The sequence below is a fragment of the Eurosta solidaginis genome, chromosome 1 (genome assembly GCF_040869045.1).
Source record: "Eurosta solidaginis isolate ZX-2024a chromosome 1, ASM4086904v1, whole genome shotgun sequence".
In the NCBI taxonomy this organism is placed as follows: domain Eukaryota; kingdom Metazoa; phylum Arthropoda; class Insecta; order Diptera; family Tephritidae; genus Eurosta; species Eurosta solidaginis.
The window spans coordinates 276,447,254-276,470,177 of record NC_090319.1 but is presented as its reverse complement, the minus strand read 5'-3'; the positions used below and the strand labels follow the sequence as shown (position 1 = coordinate 276,470,177).

General features: G+C 39.4%; 2 protein-coding genes across 4 annotated transcripts; one reads left to right on the top strand and one right to left on the bottom strand.

Moving 5' to 3' along the window:
- The first annotated feature begins 7,684 nt into the window (after window positions 1-7,684).
- On the top strand, window positions 7,685-14,861 carry LOC137237349 (uncharacterized). Of its 2 annotated transcripts, XM_067760874.1 has the most exons (5): window positions 7,685-8,922; window positions 12,107-12,329; window positions 12,428-12,628; window positions 12,686-12,842; window positions 12,905-14,861. In XM_067760874.1, exons 2-5 carry the CDS (start codon window positions 12,258-12,260, stop codon window positions 13,027-13,029), a joined length of 555 nt encoding a protein of 184 aa, XP_067616975.1. In that variant the 5' UTR covers window positions 7,685-8,922; window positions 12,107-12,257; the 3' UTR covers window positions 13,030-14,861. The 2 variants fall into 2 exon arrangements, 1 of the variants encoding a protein (XP_067616975.1); XR_010948913.1 differs by lacking the exon at window positions 12,107-12,329.
- Window positions 10,497-11,884, bottom strand: LOC137237348 (transcription termination factor 4, mitochondrial-like). 2 transcript variants are annotated; one of them, XM_067760872.1, is made up of 3 exons: window positions 11,780-11,884; window positions 11,410-11,714; window positions 10,497-11,349 (listed from the first exon to the last, which is right to left on the bottom strand). In XM_067760872.1, the coding sequence occupies exons 2-3, from the start codon at window positions 11,470-11,472 to the stop codon at window positions 10,576-10,578; spliced, it is 837 nt and encodes a 278-aa protein (XP_067616973.1). In that variant the 5' UTR covers window positions 11,473-11,714; window positions 11,780-11,884; the 3' UTR covers window positions 10,497-10,575. The 2 variants fall into 2 exon arrangements, with proteins under 2 accessions (XP_067616973.1, XP_067616974.1); XM_067760873.1 differs by having other exon boundaries at window positions 11,410-11,863.
- Window positions 14,862-22,924: the final 8,063 nt, after the last annotated feature.

The following is a 22,924-nucleotide window of genomic DNA, read 5'->3' as shown; positions in this document are numbered from 1 at the left end:
CATAGGTACGAACACATAAGGCATACCATTTTTGAACAATATCCGGTATCGGAAAATATTTTGAAGTGTAGGAAGAGATACCACAGGAGAGTACAGGAGCGTAGATTGCTGCAAGCCACCACGTTAACGCTTACAGAGGACGAAAGGCCTTTAGTAAAGGCTAAAGTTAAAAATAGTTTTCTTGTAGGGTTGTTGGACTCGGGAGCCAACGTCTCCATCTTAGGGAAAAATGGATAAGAATTCCTAAAGGATAACGGCTTCGAATATCAGCCCTTACATGCGTTCGTATATACCGCAGGCGGCAACAAGCAAAAAATTTTAGGCTCAGTATCTCTACCGGTCACTTTTAAAAATATCACAAAGATTATTCGTTTTTACCTTGTTCCCTCATTGCTCCAAGAAGCATACTTCGGGGTAGATTTTTGGGGAGCATTTGCGTTAGCTCCCGAAATATTCCCAAGCGTAGAGTGTTTAGAGGTTAGACTTGAGAAGGAAGAAGAACTTAACCTGCACGAATTGTCGCCAACGCAAAAATTAGAATTGCAAAAGGTCATCGAGACGTTTCCTTCGTACGAAAATTTAGGCCTAGGGCAAACGAAATTAGTGGAGCATCACATCGACACCGGTGATGCTGTACCTATAAAAAGCAAACATTTCCCTCTTTCGCCACCGAGGCAAGCCGAAGCTTTTAGAGAACTAGACAGGTTACTCGAATTAGGAGTTATAGAAGAATCCAACTCCCCGTGGTGTAGTCCTGTAGTACTGGTCCGGAAACCAGGTAAAGTTAGGCTGTGCATAGATTCGAGGAAGGTCAACGCGGTGACTAAGAAGGATTCGTACCCCCTGCCTCATATCAACGGCTTATTGAGCAGACTCAAGGACACGCATTTTATTAGTGGCATTGATCTGAAGGACGCGTTCTTCCAGATCAAATTGACAGAGTCCTCTAAGGAAAAAACAGCATTCGCAGTTCCGGGGAGGCCTCTGTACCACTTCAAAGTAATGCCATTTGGCCTGTGCAATGGACCGCAGACTATGAGTAGGCTGATGGACAAGGCAATCCCTTCGCGTCTGCGAGAGAATGTCTTCGTCTACCTAGATGATCTAATGGTATGTAGTACAAATTTTGAAGACCACCTGGAATTGCTGGCGGAAGTGGCCAACTGTTTGAGAGACGCAGGTCTGACAATAAACGTCGAGAAAAGTAAATTTTGTCAGAAGGAAATACGCTACTTAGGTTACTTGATAGGCAGCGGGTGTTTGAAAGTGGATCCGGGAAAAGTAGAAGCAATACAAAACTTCCCGATCCCTAAATCCCCTCGGCAAGTGCGTAGGTTTGTGGGCATAGCGAATTGGTACCGAGCATTTATTACCAATTTTGCTGACTTGGCAGGTCGCTTGACCGACTGTCTCCGCAAGTCAGCAGGCCCGTTCAGGCTTACTCCTGAAGCTATAGAAGCATTCGAAAAACTAAAAGTAGCCTTGAGTTCGGCGCCTGTCTTGGCCCAACCGGACTTTTCCAAAGAATTCGTAATACAATGCGACGCTTCCAAAATAGCTGTTGGCGGAGTGTTGTTCCAGGTCGATGATGAGGGCGCTGAGCGTCCAATCGCATTCGCGTCGAAAAAGCTGAATAATGCTCAACGCAATTATACAGTAGCCGAGCTGGAATGTCTTGCAGCCATAATTAGCGTAAAGCGTTTCCGACCATATGTCGAAGGATTACCTTTTCGAATTATTACGGACCACTCCAGTCTCAAGTGGTTGATGACACAAAAAGACTTGAGCGGGAGGTTGGCGAGATGGTCACTCTTACTGCAAAGATACGACTTTAAAATGGAACATCGTAAGGGCACCCTGAATGTAGTACCAGACGCGCTGTCGCGTTTTGATGTTGACGAGTTAACTTTCACTACCACGCCCGGAGAAATAGATTTAGTCTCTCCCGAATTTTGCAGCAACGAATATTTAGACTTAATTCGGACCGTCTCCGAAAACGAGGAATCACTTCCGGATTTACGAGTGGTGGACGGGGTAATTTTCAAAAGAGTTAAGTTTCGTAAGGGGATGGAAGGGGAAGAAGACTCGCTGTGGCGTTTATGGTTGCCAAAAGGGTTGACTGAGGAAGCCGTGAGATTAGCACATGACGCTAATCGGAGTTACCATGGCGGATGGCAGAAAACCTTAGAACGTGTTAGGCAGAAGTACTTCTAGCCGCAGCAGGCTAAGGACGTCAGGGACTACGTCCAGCGTTGTGACACCTGCAAAACGGTAAAACCCACCAATCAGCAGTCGAGACCACCTATAGGGAGTACCTTTGAATCCGAAAGGCCGTTTCAGCGGTTATATTGCGACTTTCTGGGGCCGTATCCGAGATCTAAGCGGCGAAATCAATTTCTTTTCATAGTACTAGACCATTTTTCAAAATACGTTTGGCTAAAGCCCATGCAGAGAGCCACCACTGTTAACGTTATAAATTACTTCGCTTCAGAAATTTTTCCAGCTGTAGGGGTCCCCGAGTTTATTCACAGTGACAATGGTAAACAGTTTATCTCGAAGGAAATGAACCAATTTTTAGTAAATTACGGGGTGACGCACGTGAGGACGGGGCTATATTCTCCCCAAGCGAACGCATCCGAACGCGTCAACAGAGAAATTGTTTCTAAGATTAGGATTTTCCTGAAAGATAAACCTGACCATACCGATTGGGATAAGCATATACCCGAGATTTTATCAGTTTTGAGAAGTGATTTTCATACGGCGATTCAGTGTTCTCCATACTTTGCATTATATGGCCAAAACATGGTCCAGCATGCCTCAACGTACAACATTTTAGGGAAACTCGGCAGCCTTCGGGAAGACCAAGTTACGGTAGTAAGCCGAGCTGACAAGTTGACTAATATTCGCGAACAGATCCGTAGAAATTTAGATCAGGCCAAGGATAGGCGAGTAACCACCTATAACAAGCGCTCTAGACAGGTCAACTACAAGGAAGGTCAGGAAGTTTTCCGAAAAAACTTTGCCTTAAGTAACTTCAAACAGGGCATTAACGCCAAATTCCTACCCAAATACCTGAAATGTCGCGTGCTTCGAAAGATAGGCAATGCATTGTATGATCTCGAGGACCTAAATGGGAAATTGATAGGTCGCTTCCATGCTTCGGATATTCGTCCGCAATGAACCAACAAGGGCGTTTCTTTTGCCAATTTACAATTTGATTTTTTTTTATATACCCACCAATTGGACTTTTTTTTGTCTGGGCGTTTTGGCGGTCGGGGACATCTCGCCCAGTATTCTCCCCGAGCAATGACCTCATAGGTTGTTCACACGCGTACTCACCGAGGACCGTGAACACCCTGGCAGTCCACGCTTAGGTCGGACTAGCCTTTCGGAGTTTGGACGAGTTCTCCAGATCAAAATGTCTACACCTTTTTTTTTGTTTTGCATTCCGGTGGGAGCGATAACCCCTAGGAATCATCCTTCGGAGTTTTGACGAGTTCTCCATAACAAATGTCTAATTGCCGCAAAGCCCTTATAACTAGGAAACAGAATTATTCCCAACTTGACTTAATTTTTTTTTTGATAGACCTATGTTGCCCGGCTAGCTTCGTAGTAGGACTTTGAGACTCTTATCTCAGGGGTGAGTCGTGCCCCACGTTGATTGACTGCGGAGGTCCCTGGCAGTGGCTTCCCTCAAATGATCCGGTTTCCTGTTCGCTTCATCGTCAGGTCTTCAAAGCGAAGCAGGTTTGTTACGGTCTACGGTTATGGTCTGCTGTTACGGTCTACTTGAGAGAATCGACGTGCGAATGCCCTAAGGGCTAGGATAGGGAAATAAGGTGGCATCGCTAACTAATCCAATGGTGTGGGAAAATTCCCAATAACGGCAACCTCCATGGCATAACTATACAAGGGGACAGCTGACTTGTAGTTTCATACGAATTGACACATAAACTTTCAGCGCAGTACGATTTTGACATTAGGCCATCGATTCATCAAAACGAAATATATCGAACTTTTAATGATGGCTGCAGTATTGTCACCGCGACTACCACCTGGTATGGTTCCACCATGGCGATCACAGTTATATCACGGGATTTTACGGCATCGTTCCACTGCGCAGCCGCAATAAAAGGAGAAAAATTTTTTTTCCAAAAGACCATGGTGTGTGTGGCCATTTTGTGAGGCAGGAAAAAACTTGTCTATTAAGTGGATGGCACGCGGCAGAAAAGGTTAAAAAAATTTTTGGTGGAAAGTATTGAAAAAGCAAACAAAAAGTTGAAAAGGTCGAAGTGACGATTAATTGTGCTACCAAATTGATATCAGCAACCATAACATAAAGTCTAATGAATTGTGAAGGCTTTGACTAAACTCCAAAACGTGTGCGTACGTATGTCTCATCGTCGGAATTGCGTGTCGTCTATGAAAAACGGCAAACTCATACAGAACAAGTGGTTTCAACCTAATTTTTCAGCTAAGTCCTTATGAAAAGGCACTCTTTTCAACTAAAAAAAAAAAAGAAAACTAGTTGTACACCAGAAAAGTGCAAATGAGTAAAAAAAAATTGCAGAAGTTACAAGAAAGATATCGGCAACGTTATCAATCAATCTGCAAAAAAATAAATGTGATCTAAAAAGACCACATTTGGAAATCGTTTTATAATATACTTCTCTACTATTAACTATAAAAAGCAGAACTTCTTCCATTTTATGTTCAATCAATCATCTTTTACTAAGTATAAAATATACGAATTTTGCTGAACGCATTTAAAACAGCGAGGAGTCTCACTACAATTGAAAAATTTGTTCACACATTTGCAAGCGGTTATGTGTACATGAATGTGGATGCAGTAGAGTTACAACCACCTGTGGCAAACACTTTATATGCTCATGTGCCCGTTGAAACGGCAATGTTAGCCACAACCAATTTATATGGTCCAACAACGGCTCAATTGGCAGCACCACCAACAGCAACACATACTCCAATAATAGCCACCAGCAGCAACAGCAAAGGCCGCTTCCTATAGGCCCAACGAATTAAGCCGGGCGCAACAACCGCCGGCCACCAACAGCAACAGTAAAGGCCGCTTCCTATAGGCCCAACGAACTAAGCCGGGCGCAACAACCGCCGGCCACCAACAGCAACACATATTCCAATAATAACCACCAGCAGCAACCGCAAAGGCCGCTTCCTATAGGCCCAACGAATTAAGCCGGACGCAACAACCGCCGGCTATCAACACAACAGCAGAGCGTCAAGCAAGAGACTGCTACAGCCACCAACTACAACAATAACCACATAAAACGCGGTGAGTTTGTTCCGTAATACGGACAACGTAATAATAGTACTACCTTGTAGACACTTAGCTTAATGTAAGTAGTTTTTTGTGGTAATCATGAAATTTCAATTGCCCTTATCTCCGCATAAGTAAAATTGATATATTTGATAATTGGTTTTTTTTTCCTGCAAAAATGGGGTTTGATAACATTTGGCGCTATAGAATAATTTAAAAAACTAATTTACGTCAAACAAACATATTTATATCTTTTGTTTTAAATAAAACTTAAAACTCAAAACATAGTTGCGAGAATACTATACAAAATACATTATATACCGAAAATCATATGTACACCTGCGAATAAAAAAATGGCAGCAACAGGGATTTGCAAATTTTATTGGTCATATTGCATTTTGAAAGCTATGCAATGAAAATTCCGGAAACGCTTTAATATACATATTCACGAAACATGCGCCAAATGTGTTTGACATTTTAAGAATATTTTCGAGTATGCGATATTGCTGTACAATCAACCATGTAAAATGATCTCGAAAATGCTTGCCAAAAAAAATCGGAAATTTTCAAAGATATTCACGACAATTTTCTTAAATTTATATAACAGTGAAAAGGAAAGATTTAAATGTAAGGAAATCATTCATAATAGTTTTTAATTTCAATTTGAATTTTTTCGAAACAAAAGGAAGAAAATATCTAATAAAATTTTCAAATCCATTATACTGCTATTTTTTTTTGTCATGTAAATTAGCCTAATCCTACTCTTAGGAAATGTAAAAAGGAAATCCTTCTTTGAAAATTTAAAAGTTAGTTTATGACACATTTTGCTTACAAATGTTGTTCTTTTGGTTTACTTTCTAATTTAAAAGACGATTTTTGTTTACTATCAAATGCCAGTTAGTTGGTACGAACTTTTGAATTTCGACATACATTTCAGCTGATAGTGTATGTAAGTGAGCTTAAACTATATAATATGATTTAATTATGTATTTTTTCTTAATTGTAAATTTTAGTAAACAAAATCTACAGTGAACTAATTTATTCTATATCCATATATTTGTGTTACAAAGTACTTTCATACAACCATAGTTATAGAGTCATCCAAAAGAACGTATGCATACGGTCCTATTAAATAAATGAAAACAAATACCAAACATTTAAAAGGGCTACATAATACCCACACACATAAATGTAATTGCGAATACATACATGCTACATATGTATATCATTTGTACCCGTGCTAATGATCTGAACCATTAGACGTAAACGTGAGAGGTAATTAACAAGAAAAAAGAGAAATTACACCTTGGACTGTAATAAGAATGACTTACATACCTAATAGCAAATGAAGGTTTTATTTAGAAGTAAATAGAGTGTATGTTACTAGTTATTACAAGGGCACACGCACCTAAATACAACATAATAGCATAAGTAATTCTGTTTGCATATATGATGTAGCCTACATATATATATGCATATAAATACATAGTTTTTTATATAAACATTGAGACCAAAAGTAACGAGTATATGTACATAGTAATAAACGCGCTAAGCCGGTTGGGATCGTTAGGTTTGTTTATTAGAATCATCTATTAAGTCTTTAACCACTGAATATTTGAAATAAGTTTATAATATAAGGACAGCCTTCTTGGTGACAATGAATTAGTGCGTTACATCTGAATGGTTGTAAGGAATATCGTCTTACAAAATCAACATCCAAACAGATGAAAACAATTTTTTTCTTCTTAACAGAGGCTATAAGGAAGATATAGAATTAAATTAACTGCTAATGATGAAACAGGTTTGGATCTTGAATTTGGAAGATTGACCATTAGTAGTTTTAATTTTCAAAGGTTTACCAGGTATTGGTTAGATCTATATCTTGTTACGTTACGAATAAATTTTCACGGAAATCCTTTATAAACATGAATTGTAAATAAAGTAATATTTAAAATGGGAATGCTGGCGTCGCCATTTATTTAGAAGGCACTTAGGGTTACCAGGTAAGGGGCCACCGGAATTTTAGGTGCGTCGGTGGCCTTGGATTTTGAGGGTGGGCATAGCACCGGGCGTCGCAACACCACCCGCGGCGCCCCCTATGTATATTCGGCCCTTTTCTTTTTTATTTTTAATTTTTTCAGCTTTTTTGTTATAATTTAATTTTTCAGCGTTTCCGTTGAGTTTGATTTAAACTGTTAGTAACCGGTCATCTCCGGTTCGGTAATTTTTTTTTTGCGGTTATTTTTTTTGAATTTTAAATTTTTGTTTTTTTTTTTAATTTAGATTTTGAATGTCAACGGTCTGTCCGTGACATCCGGTTCGGCCGGATGTTGTTTTATTTTGAATTTTTAAGCGTTTTGAGTTGTCTCTGCGCTTCTGTTAGGTTTTTTTTTGAATTTGACAGCTGCTCGTTTTGATAGGCATGATATGACCATTTTTTCTGTTTATGGCGCAGGAACAGTAAGGTTGGCAAGGACCCGCCCCAGCCGACAATGACTAGCCACTGTGCACCAACACATCATGCCGACCGCCTTCCTTACTGATTCCACTGTAGATGCGTTACCATAACATAATTCAGAAGGTTTTCAGGAAGGAGATTTGGTGCTGTTATACAAGCCGCAACGAAAAAAAGGTTTGTCCCCGAAATTGCAGTGTAATTGGGAAGGCCCATACAAAGTTGTAAAACGGATCAACTATGTAGTGTACCGCATACAAGCCATCGGTAAACCACGAACCAAAATGAAAGTGGTCCATTTGGAAAGGCTGGCAACATTTAGATCGGGAGATTTGTCTGATCGGGACGATCAGACTTAGGTGGAGGGCAGTGTCACGGATATTAACATCACTAAGTTATACCATCGCTAAGGCGATGCCAAGGCCACGATAAGCAGTATTTACGTCAATAATCAAATCATGTATACACTATATAAGGCAGCCGAAAGATGTCACACACAGATGCATTTACTTATACGCCTATGTATGCGCGAGAGACTGTAAACTACAAACATTCACATCAATAATTCAATCATTATGTATCTACATAAACGAATAAATAAGTGCGTCTACACATATGTACGTATACGAGCAGCGGAGCGGCAATGCACAAACACATGCATATATCTTATCTGAGTTGTCACAAGAGAGAGCAATAATTTGTGCACGTAGTTGTGGCTGGCGATTTTGTAGCCGAAACTAACTAGTAACTTCTGGAAATCGAAGAGCCTAGAAGTATGCAGCGTAAACTATAAAAGCGGGGCAGGCGAGCAAGAAGTAATTCAGTTTGATTTGAGTTGTCAAGCACCCAGCAAAAATCTAGTGACCAAAGATGGCGACCAACAACAAAATATCCCACATTGTTCCACAATTGTTAGTATGGCAGAATGAGATGGCCTAATTGAAATGCCCGATACATATATGCTTGCCTTTTCTTACATGCTATGTACCCTCAAATACGTCACAAAAATTTTCTGCGAATCCGCCATTTGTTATTTTCAGCTTGAAACGCAACAGCAGAGTAAAAAAAATTTATTTACAAATAATTTCGGATATAATAAAAACTAAATTTAAATTAAGTGTTGTGTGCGCTACGGTATTTGCATTTATATTTTCCACAAAGGAACCAAAATCAAGTGAGTTTTAATGGATGTAGGTTATTGAATTTTTGGTAACATCTGCGTACAGTGAATAATTCAATTCGTGCATGCAATTTCTTTTGTGATTGTGGAAAAGATGTTGTGGAGAAAATGTTTCAATTTATGTTGTCTTTTAATGCATGTTTATTGGAAAGCCAAGAAAAAATAGTCGCTCAGCATCAGGTGGGGTAATGGTTTTTGTGTATAAATGAACATTGCGAAAAATGTGACTATCGCTGCTTTGATGAAGGTGGTCGTTGCGAATATTTTTCCCTATGGTAATAGTCTAGTTGAGGGGTCGACTTCTAATACGCTACCAAAAATAACGAGAGGGGTGTCAGAAGACGCGTATTAATTAATCGAGAACAATAATCCGAAAGCGGAAAGTAAAAATTTTATCTCTGTCCGGAGATATTTGCAGTTGAAGTTGGTGATTTTCATGTGGTTGTTGTTGTGTTCGTGCCCACAAAAAAAATTGTGCATCACCGTGGCGGTAGCCTTGGTTATACCACACACCCGGACGTGGCATGGCGTAGCCCAGGGTTATTTTTTATAAGCGCGGCCGAAGGCCGCCAACGCAGAAAGGTGTTTTGCGACCGGTGTTGGACTCACCCAGGAAAGGTGTTCTGCGCAAAATTACTTTGGAATCCACCCCCGGTTTCGGAACTCCCCAGGGCCATTTTTCGGTTTTGGAAATATCTTTTGACAGAAACTAATTATTTAATTTCCGCTTTCGGATTCGTGGTCCTGGGTTCATAACGCGTTTTTGACACCTCGCAATATTTTTGGACGAGTTTTAGCAGTTGTGAGCTAAAGTAAAGAATTACCATAGCTTCTCCAAACCCAATTGTCAACCTCACCTATCCTTGGCGAGTCCTGTTTCATTAACAGCAGAGGCTCTGCGACCCCAAACTCCTCATGGATCTAGGGGGTGGGATGGCCTAGAAGGTCGCATGTGGCCATAACAAATCGTTCCCGAGATGGTCGGGCCTGGTACCGGAACGTACCGGATCTGCATCCGGCAAAGGATCATCAACATCGATAACACTCCCCAAGGCCTTCGGGGAGTGTCCTTATCGCTACAACAACAACAATACATCTATTTGAGATGGTTAATTTCTTTTGTCAAATATCTTTATTACTCTGCTTTTGTTGTTGCTGTTGTTGTTGCCTGCTAAATATTCATATTTATAACAGGATTGGCCTCGCGTAGGTGAGTTGCGGAAGCTTTGAATGGGTTGCCAGCGCAATTTATAGCTTCTCCAACCCAATTGTCAACCTCACCTACCTGTGGCGAACCACGTTTCTTTAGCATCTGAGGCATTGGCGACCCCAAGTTCCTCATAGACAGTAGAACGTGACCGAACAAAATTTATTAGAAATACTAATATAGAGGTGTATAGGTGTCAATGTAGGTCTACAAGTCTATAAAATATAGAAAATAAGGTAATGGAACCAAAAACTCCATATTTACACGAAGCCTAAAATAAAGGGTCTCTATTATACCTACTTTTGGGCCGATAGTCAAATGTATGTACAATAATTATAAATGTGATTAATAAATCAAGCTATCCAATTTAAAAAATATATTCGCTCAAACCTCTTAAAATTTTAACTATAGACATAAAATAATGTTTAAATTTTTCGTATTCAGCCCAATTCTAAACAAAAATTCCGTGCGAGTTTTTTTCCCTTCTCCCATTCCTCGTATTCAGACTCTTTAAATGCTTCAAATTCAACAAGTGTAACATAGCACACCTTAGTTGCAAATGCATTGTCCGATTTATTGGTTATTTGATATAAAAGTGGATTCTTAGTTGGCTCATCTGGATCTACTTTAAGTGGTCTTGGTTTGAATAGACCCAGTCTTTCAAGAAAGACATGGCGGTAACGTATCTCCTCTAATGGCTTAGATAACGCTTCTGATTTTATTATTTCAGGTATTTCCACACGCATTACCTCTTTCAAGTACGTCACCTTTTCTTCGACATGTCGCTCCGAATGTTCAAGTAAATCCGGACAATTCATTAACAATTTCCAAACATTTTTGCTAGTGCCAGCAAATGATTTCAAATAACCAATATGTTTACGTAAACGCATGTTTTCGTTCACATCTAAAAGTTCTGGATATTTTGTTAGCAGTAAAAACATTAGCTTCTCGGTGAATTGAAAGCTGCGCCAAAATTCCATTGCATCAACTAGACGTTGTGTCGGACGTGCAAACACCTCCGGATTACCGGTTGCAATGCGCAGGAAATTGCTCGTATTGAGACCGTGATTCATGAGTGTTTCATGTACATTACGCCATTGTGCCGGGGACACTCTAGCCAACAAAGGATTCACTCTCACAGCTTCGTCTATGTGCGCTTGATCCAATAGTGTTTCATCATCGAGCACTGTGCTCACCGTACTTGGTGTTGATAGCTGTTGGTAATGTATGAACTAAATTAAAAATATTCAGTAACTCGTTAATTTTAATCTTACTTGCTGTCTTCTGTGAAGCAACGGCACATATTTATTGGAATTTGTTGAAAATTTCCGCAACATTACGAAAGCAATAGGAACCTCGGTTCAAAACAAATAGAACAGCTGATTGCGGTGATGTGATGCCGTACTGTAAATGGCCTCAATGCCAACAATGAAAAGAGGATAAATAAAATAAGAGCCACCAGTCTGCTACGAGTGGCCAGGAACTCCCAGAAATCAAAAAATATATGCCGAATTTTTTCTAAGAGGGACATTTTTGAATTGTCTCGCATTTATTCCTACAGTGTAGGCACTTTATGCAACTGTTGTTTTTGGAAAGAGAATTAATTAGTTAATTAAATACAGGCGGAAAAATAAACGCAAGTACCCCACGAAAATGGTTAGAAGAGATTTTATGCACATCTCGCCCAAAAAAAAACAGCGACTACCTCTTAGAAAACATTGAGCATATGGCAGCAAATAACGAGTGACGTCTCTTCATAATTTATCCTCTTTGCTTTGGCTTTTTACGTTTATCGCGTCAACTAAAGCTGCAGACATTGGTGCTTTATCGGTAACCGTATCGGTAACCTTATAACAGCTGATTCGACCAACCTTATGAGAATCAATGCAATCAATTATTGGTGCCGCTAAGGTCGTAACCGTATCGTAGCCAACCAATTCGTTTTTGGTTTACCGTCGTAACAATAAACAGCTGATTACGTTAGGGATACGACTACATCATCGATGTAGCACAACACGGCGCGTCCTTTCACTTCTCCTTAAATACAACGAGTACCGTTTTGAATAATGCGGCTACTTCCTTAACCAACGAAGGAACATTCCCTACAACAAACGAAAATATAATGGCGATACTACAAACAATATTACAGAAGCATATCGACCTGGAATTTAGATTGACTAAGATTGTTGAAAAGGTGCATAGTGAAATATTGAACTGTTATTTGTGAAACCCTAGTAATTGTAGCCGCAATACCTTGATTTTCTTTAATTATTATTTATGCTATAATTTCAGCTTCCAGAATTGGCTCAACATAAAGTTATGCGTGACTCAAAAGTTCTGATTAAGAAAACGCACAAAATAGTATGCCGTATCAGCGGAGAAACGGAAAATGATACTCACACCGAGCTCTCTATCGTTATGCCACTAACATCGTTGGATTCAGTTTATGACATTGAGAAAAAGTTGGACTCAGATGATTATCAAGAATCAATGGTATTTTTGAATATTTTTAATTGTATTTCATAACTTAAATTGGTGGTTTTCATTTAGAAATCATATATCGTTATGCTGAAAGATGCATCATCAGACATTATTGGAGTAATGAGAAAACTTTTCTCTGACAACGTTCTCTTCAATTTTACCTGGGACGGAGTACATGGCAAACGATCTTTATCTAAACTGAAACTCGTGAACAGCGTACTTTTTGGTAGTGTAATTTAAATTGTTTTAAAATGTCATTATTTTCATTGTCCATTCCTATTAATTTAGACGTTTTCAAACTGCAATGCAGGATCGACTTCGAAGACAGCATGAGACGGTGTTTAACGCTGAGCCACAACCGGCATAAACAAAGGCGGTATCTGACCAATAAATCCAGCTCTGCAACAGCATAAACCTACATACAACAAACGAACAAGATACACTGAAATAATCTTGATTAAAAACTATATAAGAACCTAATAATTCTAAGTTTTTTCCTACGTTCCTATTCTAAGGCTTTTATGCCTAATTAAAATAATATTCAACAATCGCACAAAGTTTGCAAAGAATTTTAAAGCAATTTAATTGCAACGAATTTGTCAATAATTTTTAACCAAAAATGTATAAACTAGATGTATAAGAAATAAGTATTTTGAATATAAATATTTGTGATGAACTTAACTGAAATAATTCTAAGTTTTTTCGTACGTTACTAATCTAATCTTTTTATGCTCTAATTAAAATAATATTCAACAATCGCACAAAGTTTGCAAAGATTTTTAAAGCAATTTAAATGCAACGAATTTGTCAATAATTTTTAACCAAAATTTATAAAATAGATGTATAACAAAAAAATATTTTGAATATAAATAATTGCTGATGAATTTAACTGACAGTACCAATACCATCAACTAAATAGTCCTTATAAATATTGTAATCACATAATTCAAAACAAAAAATTACTATGAGTACCTACGTTTATTATTGCAAAATCACGAAGAAATAAAATTGCATGAAGTACATTCAATCTAAAATTATTCCACTGAATGCATATATCGCATTTTAAACTAAAAAATGTGAAAACTTAAAAAAATTTCAGATCGGTAGTTAAGTGTAAATCGATCCATGAAAGCATTGTGAAATAACTTTTTTTTTGGTAGTTAAGGTTATCGTTTAGCCTGGTTTTGTTACCAATTTTGTTATTTTCGTGGTATAAATCAACATTCAACACAAATCTTCTCTGATTATGAGTTGAAATACTTTTTGGTTTAGGTTGTGATATGTAAAATTACATATTTTTGTACACAGTTCTAAAATGTAAAGGGAAAAAATTTATATTTGTGTATTAATTGAATTATTAAAAAGATATTGTTATATTAATGATATAGAGAAGCGCCAATACGAATGTAAGTGGTTTCAAACCACTGGTAGGCAATTCACCCATTTAACTGTCAAAAAAATGTTAAATTGTTCATTTTATGTAAAAAAAATTTGAAAGTTGCAATTGAAGTTCTGAAAGCTCGGAAATTTCAATTGAAGTTCAAATAATTACAATTGAAGTTCACAATTTTCAATAGAAGTTCAGTAAATTATAATTGAAGCTCAGGAATTTCAACTGCAGTTCAGCAAATTACAACTGAAGTTCAGAAAATAACAATTTAAGTTCAATTATAATTTTCTGAACTACAAACAGAAATTCTGAACTTCAATTTTAATTTTCTGAACTACAAATTGAAATTCTGAGCTTGAATTTAATTTTCTGAACTTGAATTGAAATTTTTGAACTTCAATTGTAACTTTCGAACCTCAATTGCAGCTTTCTGAACTAAAATAAAAAAGTTATAGCATTAAAATTGGCGAATTACAAGTCAACTTACCCAAATTGTGAATTGCCTACTCACGATTTGATGGTTTACTGCAACAAATAGTTCTGTTAGTTCTTTTGTTTTGTTTTCTATATCATTAATTAATTTATTTAAGTTTCCCTTAACTTTGTATGCATACAATCGCATACAATCGCATACAATAAAATTTGTATTTATGGGTCACCAACAAGACTGAAAAACTATTCCTTAAGACTTATAGTTAATAATTTACAACTATTATAAATAATGTAATATATTGTAAAAATGTTTAATAAAAGAAATGTTAATAGATTTGAATTAAAGAAATATTTTATTTATATAGCAGTATAATCCAAGTAAAAAAACGGTCATAACACTAGTCAAAAGACGGTCATATTAACGTAAAAATACTCGTAAAGTTACAGGTATATAACTCAAAAAATGATTGCCATAACGTGAATGTACGAACAGTACAGCACTATAGTTTGTTTACTTTTCGATAACCTAAAACCGTATATGTGTGAGCAGTATGGACAATCACATAAATAGGTACGACGGAATGGACTGGTCACAAATGTTACTGCTGCCCTGTACAAATGCTACTTAGCGATTTACGTGTTCCATCGACACAGCTGTTAGTCATTTTCCTAGTCAATTTACGGGCACATTTTTGCTGGGCAGTTGCGATTAAGACGATATCTAGCAATAGCAGTATTATTTTGAATAGTAGAGTTTCATTGAGCTATCAATCATTGTGGTTATTAAGCAAGCTATTCGTTGCACAGTTTGAGTGTTATTGTGAAGTACTTTAATAAAGGCCATTTTGCATTATTACAAATTGGAGTTATTTATTCAACAGTTTAGTGATTCGAACTTAGCAGAAGATTGCAAATAAGAGGATTGGCAGCAAATTCTTTACAGTATTTATACAGGGACCAAATTGAACAGCAGCACAGTTATCGAAAAGAAGACGAATCGAGTGGCCAGCAAGGGCAGCAATTTTTTTAACGCGTCACGTCAAATTAATTTACCTTTAAATTTGTTGTATTTTATTTTAAATTTTATCGTGTTTAATTAAATGTAATTTAAATACATATTAAAAACCTCTCGCCTTTTATTCATCGTCGTCGACAGATGTTGATGGTCCTTTGCCGGATGCAGATCCGATACGTTCCGGTACCAAGCCCGACCATCTTCGAGCCTCGGCTGTTAATGAAACAGGATTCGCCGCGAATAAGTGAGATTGACAATTGGGTTGGAGAAGCTATATATTGCGCTGGCAACCCCTTGAGAAGGTTGCGCTACACAACCCCTTGAATTTATTTGGTATTTTAGTCTCCTCTTACGACAGGCATACCTACCGCGGGTATATTCTATACCCCTAACCTGCTGAAAAACTTTATACTGGAAATCTAGTTGTTTAATACCGATTAAGAGTTAAGTGCGAAACTAAAGGGTAATAGTCTAGTTGAGGGGTCGACTTCTAAAACGCTACCAAAAATATCGAGAGAGGTGTCAAAAGACGCATATTGATCTCCAGAACAATAATCCGAAGGCGGAAAAGAAAAATTTCATCTCTGTCTGGAGATATTTGCAGTTGAATTTGGTGATTTTCATGTGGTTGTTGTTGTGTTTGTACCCACCAAAAAAATTTGTGCATCACCGTGGCGGTAGCCACGGTTATACCACACACCCGGAGTTGGCATGGCGTGGCCCAGGGTAATTTTTTATAAGCGCGGCCGAAGGCAGCCAACTCAGAAAGGTGTTCTGCGCAAAAATACTAAGGATCCCACCCCCGGTTTCGGAGGTACCCACGGGTCTTTTTGCGGTTTTTCGTTAATATCTTTTGAATGAGTTAAAATTTTTATTCTCCGCCTTCGGATTATTAATACTGATGTCAAGACGCGTCGTTTGGTTTTTGGTAGCGTATTAGCAGTCGACCCCTCAACTAGACTATTACCAACTAAAGAGAGTCTCGTTATTTGTAAACTAGGTCTTAAAAATCGTTAAAAGTGTTTATATAATTCTGCCCATAACGCTATTTAAGACCATAAACAAATGAGCCCAGATCCCGCATTCCGGAATTGTTGTATTTGTAATCGCATTTGAAAAAAAAATTTTGATGACGTAGCGCTTTTGAAATTTTCGATTTCGTGTATTTAAAACTGTTATCTGAGTAAACGACTACGTCGGAGTAAAAATAAAATGTTTGGAGTATATTTTTTCTTCCTCTTTGAAAGCGGGCGAATAACTAACATCACATTTACTTGGTGGCTTTGCAAACGGCTCAAAAATCACAAGGTGCAAAGTAATGACGGGATACCCGCCGGGCTAATCAAACATGGAGGCGAAGAGTTGGTATAAGATAAAGAAGCAATCGAATCTTTTGCTTACGCTCTCATATTTTCGCTCTCACGAGGGATTTATCTTCTAGTTGTTGCTGGCAACAATCACAGATAAATACCTCGCGCCAGCTGAAGCGGGTGCCAGAACAAAAAATGTGCAACCAAAACGAAAAACGTGCCAAAAATTTTGGTAAACTTTAGTTTGACCTACAACTGTAGAATAGCGTTCAAAAATTATGGAAAAAAGGGGCCAGCAGCGGAAATTCTACAGACGATTCCCGAAGGAGAGCGGAACAATTATGAAGCATTGATGGCTGCTGTAGAACGACGTTATGGAAGTGAGCATAGAAAACAGATATTCCAAATTGAGTTGCAAAACCGCTACCAAAAAGCAAATGAGACATTGCAGGAGTTTGCTTCAGATATTGAAAGATTGGCTCATCTTGCAAATGCAGACGCACCCGTGGAATACGCTGAAAGGGTAAAAATCCAGAGTTTCATAAATGGCATACGGGACGTGGAAACGAAGCGAGCTACATACGCGAACCCAAAACTGACATTTGCTGAAACGGTATCACATGCATTGACTCAGGAAACTGCCTCCCTATTGAGTAAACCAGCATATAAGGCTCATCGTGTAGAAGTAGAAAGGCCAGAATGGGTAGACACAATTTTGGAAGCACTGAAGGGATCACAACAGAAAAATGCCGGAGTTATTAAATGTTTCAAGTGCGGCAACCCAGGTCATATTGCACGACATTGCAGCACCGGTCCCAATAGCTCCAACAATGTGGGTGGTCGTAAACGCAGAGCTGAAGGAGATGAGCAAATCTCCAAGTCCACTCAATCGCTAAACTAAAGCGAGTCAGCCGCAAGGGGCGACAGCTGGCTCCCTCAATTGAATGCCCCATAATCTCTACCTCACAAATTGGAAGAAGGTCAAACAATCTTACTGTCGGAGGACATGTGGATGGAAAGGAACGTTTACTGACTGTAGATACGGGTGCATCTCATTTCATCATTCGAGCGGATTTAGTCAACAAGAAGATAACACCATTGCATGGAGCAAGATTGCGTACAGCCACTGGAGAAGACAGCACGGTTCTAGGAGAAGTATCATGTGAAGTCGCAATTGGGAACGTCACGGTAGTACACAATTTTATAGTGGCAGAGATTGTTGATGAAATCATAATTGGAGTGGACTTCTTAATCGACCAGGGCATCAAGATCGACATGCAAAGCAAGACGATGCGATATAAGAACATGGATGTACCACTTAATTTCGGCTACGAGAGAGGCTACAGCAGTAAACGAGTGCTGGTGGAAGAGAGTCAGCGAATACCACCAAAATCCGAAGCAGTCATCTGGGCAAAGGTTGATGGAGATTGTGGGACAAACAAATTGTGGGTTGTCGAAGCAGCAAAAAAATCAGCACTGAACATACTTGTAGGAAAAACCCTGGCTATGACAAAACAAGATGGACGTATTCTGGTAAGAGTACTCAATGAGTTCAATTCACCACTCAAACTGACTAAAGGAGCTATTTTGGGAAGATGCCAAGAGGCTGAAGTAGTTATTAACTGTGAACAGCTCCAGGAACACGTTTCAGCTAGTTATACTAATCTTTCAAATGACATCACGGCATGGACGCAGGGGCTAGAGGAAGCATATCAGAGTAAGGCAAAACAACTGCTCCTAAAGTACGCGAACATATTTGACCAGGATGGTTCTAAACCAGGCCGCACCAACGTTGTGAAACATCAAATTGACACTGGAGATGCGAGGCCGATCCGTCAAGCTCCACGTAGTGTTCCACTGGCGAAGCGGGAAGTTGTGAGTGAAATTATACAAGAAATGAGCGACAGCGGCGTCATCGAACCATCAGCTAGTCCCTGGAGCTCACCGGTAGTACTTGTAAAGAAGAAGGATGGAAAAATGAGGTTTTGCGTGGACTACCGGAAGTTGAATGACGTTACGAAAGAGGATAGCTACCCATTGCCAAGAATTGACGACACTCTGGACTCGCTCTCTGGTACGAAATGGTTTTCCACACTGGACTTGAAAAGCGGCTACTGGCAAGTGGAGGTAAAGGAGGAAGACAAAGAGAAAACAGCCTTCAGCGTCGGAGATGGTCTTAGGCAATTTACAGTAATGCCCTTTGGACTATGTAATGCACCAGCTACTTTCGAGAGACTCATGGATCAGGTATTGAAAGGACTACATTGGAAAACATGCTTGGTGTACCTGGACGACATCATCGTATTGGGCAAGAATTTCGATGAACATCTTAAGAGCTTGGAGGAAGTTTTCCAAAGAATAGCTGGCGCTGGTCTGAAGTTAAGTCCCAAAAAGTGTGCGCTGTTTAAAAAGGAAGTAAATTATTTGGGTCACGAGGTAACGACAGAGGGCATCTGCACTGCGAACGAAAAGATAGAGGCTGTAAAGGATTGGCCAAGACCACAGAACCTACATGAATTAAGAAGTTTGCTTGGGCTGTGCACATATTACCGCCGATTTGTACAAAATTTTCCCAGCGTATCCCATAGCCTCCATGAGCTTACAAGAAAAAATAAAGCTTTTGAATGGAAGAAGGAGCAAGAAGTGGCTTTCCAAACATTGAAGGAGCGTTTGTGCACTGCCCCAATGTTAGCATATCCGATTCCAGGAGCAACATTTATTCTAGATACAGATGCGAGTGGATATGCTATAGGAGGCGTTTTATCACAACTGGTCGATGGACAGGAGAAGGTAGTTGCATATTACAGCCGTTCGATTGGAAAACCAGAGAGGAACTACTGCGTTACGCGGAGAGAGCTGTTGGCATTGGTAGAGTGCGTTAAACATTTTCACAAATACCTCTACGGCCAGCGATTCCGTGTCAGGACAGATCACGCAGCTTTAAAATGGCTACTGCAGTTCCGTAATCCGGAGGGACAATTGGCACGGTGGATCGAGCGACTACAAAGCTATGACTTTTCCATTGAGCATCGAAAAGGTAGTACCCATGGAAATGCCGATGCAATGTCACGAAGACCATGTAGTTTGGAATGCAAGCACTGTTCAAAAGCCGAGGCTAAAGAAGACATTATAGATGTCCGGCTAATGACTATAACATGTACAGATGAATGGGACAAGGAGCAGCTAAGAAAGTGCCAGCTAGAAGATGCAGATCTCTCACGTGTTATGCAAGGGCTCGAACGAAATGAAAGACCAAACAGAGAAGAGATGTCAGCAGAGAGTCCTATTGCGAAGTCATATTGGGCACAGTGGAACATTTTAAAATTGATATCCGGTTGCCTTGATCGAGTATGGGAGAGTGAGGATGGTAAATACAAGAATAAACTGATAGTTGTTCCCAGAAAGAGGATTCTTGATGTGCTCAGCGAGCTGCATAATGGTCCAAGCGGAGGTCATCTTGGAATCACGAAGACGCTCGAGAAGATTAAACAGAGATTGTATTGGGTTGGTTGCCGTCAGTCGGTCACTGAGTGGATTGCGAACTGCGAGGTTTGCAGCAGAGCGAAAGGGCCCAGAACACGAAGTCATGGCCAGATGAAGCAATATAACTCAGGTGCGCCATTTGAAAGGATCGCTATGGATGTCGCCGGTCCATTTCCTACTAGCAACGGCGGAAAAAAATATGTACTGGTAGTTGTGGGTTATTTCAGCAAATGGCCAGAGGTATACCCAATCCCAAATCAAGAAGCGGAAACGGTAGCAGAAGTGTTTATAAACAATTGGGTTGCAAGGTATGGTGTACCAATGGAGTTACATTCTGACCAAGGCAGAATTTTGAATCAGCTGTGTTCCAGGAAATGTGTAAGTCATTGGGCATTCGAAAAACACGGACAACTGCATTGCATCCTCAATCCGATGGTATGGTAGAACGATTCAATAGAACATTGGAGGAGCACTTAAGGAAAGTAGTGGACAAGTACCATAAAGAATGGGATACCCGCATACCATTATTCTTGATGGCTTACCGATCAGCAGTGCATGAGACAACGGGCCAAACCCCTGCAAAAGTAATTTTTGGCAATGACCTTAGACTGCCAGCTGATTTGAAGTTTGGGATAGATGCCAATGCGAAGAGAAATGTCAGGAAATCCACTAGTGATTTGGAAGAAGAGCTAAGAGAAATACATGATCTGATAAGGCAACGAACAAAGATTATGAGTGACAAGATGAAATCCAGATATGATAAAGCAATTAATTCAGAAGGTTTTCAGGAAGGAGATTTGGTGCTGTTATACAACCCGCAACGAAAAAAAGGTTTGTCCCCGAAATTGCAGTGTAATTGGGAAGGCCCATACAAAGTTGTAAAACGGATCAACGATGTAGTGTACCGCATACAAGCCATCGGTAAACCACGAACCAAAATGAAAGTGGTCCACTTGGAAAGGCTGGCAACATTTAGATGGGGAGATTTGTCTGATCGGGACGATCAGACTTAGGTGGAGGGCAGTGTCATGGATATTAACATCACTAAGTTATACCATCGCTAAGGCGATGCCAAGGCCACGATAAGCATTATTTACGTCAATAATCAAATCATGTATACACTATATAAGTCAGCCGAAAGATGTCACACACAGATGCATTTACTTATACGCCTATGTATGCGCGAGAGACTGTAAACTACAAACATTCACATCAATAATTCAATCATTATGTATCTACATAAACGAATAAATAAGTGCGTCTACACATATGTACGTATACGAGCGGCGGAGCGGCAATGCACAAACACATGCATATATCTTATCTGAGTTGTCACAAGAGAGAGCAATAATTTGTGCACGTAGTTGTGGCTGGCGATTTTGTAGCCGAAACTAACTAGTAACTTCTGGAAATCGAAGAGCCTAGAAGTATGCAGCGTAAACTATAAAAGCGGGGCAGGCGAGCAAGAAGTAATTCAGTTTGATTTGAGTTGTCAAGCAGTTGCGATTAAGACGATATCTAGCAATAGCAGTATTATTTTGAATAGTAGAGTTTCATTGAGCTATCAATCAGTGTGGTTATTAAGCAAGCTATTCGTTGCACAGTTTGAGTGTTATTGTGAAGTACTTTAATAAAGGCCATTTTGCATTATTACAAATTGGAGTTATTTATTCAACAGTTTAGTGATTCGAACTTAGCAGAGGATTGCAAATAAGAGGATTGGCAGCAAATTCTTTACAGTATTTATACAGGGACCAAATTGAACAGCAGCACAGTTATCGAAAAGAAGACGAATCGAGTGGCCAGCAAGGGCAGCAATTTTTTTAACGCGTCACGTCAAATTAATTTACCTTTAAATTTGTTGTATTTTATTTTAAATTTTATCGTGTTTAATTAAATGTAATTTAAATACATATTAAAAACCTCTCGCCTTTTATTCATCGTCGTCGACAGATGTTGATGGTCCTTTGCAGGATGCAGATCCGATACGTTCCGGTACCAAGCCCGACCATCTTCGAGCCTCGGCTGTTAATGAAACAGGATTCGCCGCGAATAAGTGAGATTGACAATTGGGTTGGAGAAGCTATATATTGCGCTGGCAACCCCTTGAGAAGGTTGCGCTACACAACCCCTTGAATTTATTTGGTATTTTAGTCTCCTCTTACGACAGGCATACCTACCGCGGGTATATTCTATACCCCTAACCTGCTGAAAAACTTTATACTGGAAATCTAGTTGTTTAATACCGATTAAGAGTTAAGTGCGAAACTAAAGGGTAATAGTCTAGTTGAGGGGTCGACTTCTAATACGCTACCAAAAATATCGAGAGAGGTGTCAAAAGACGCATATTGATCTCCAGAACAATAATCCGAAGGCGGAAAAGAAAAATTTCATCTCTGTCTGGAGATATTTGCAGTTGAATTTGGTGATTTTCATGTGGTTGTTGTTGTGTTTGTACCCACCAAAAAAATTTGTGCATCACCGTGGCGGTAGCCACGGTTATACCACACACCCGGAGTTGGCATGGCGTGGCCCAGGGTAATTTTTTATAAGCGCGGCCGAAGGCAGCCAACTCAGAAAGGTGTTCTGCGCAAAAATACTAAGGATCCCACCCCCGGTTTCGGAGGTACCCACGGGTCTTTTTGCGGTTTTTCGTTATTATCTTTTGAATGAGTTAA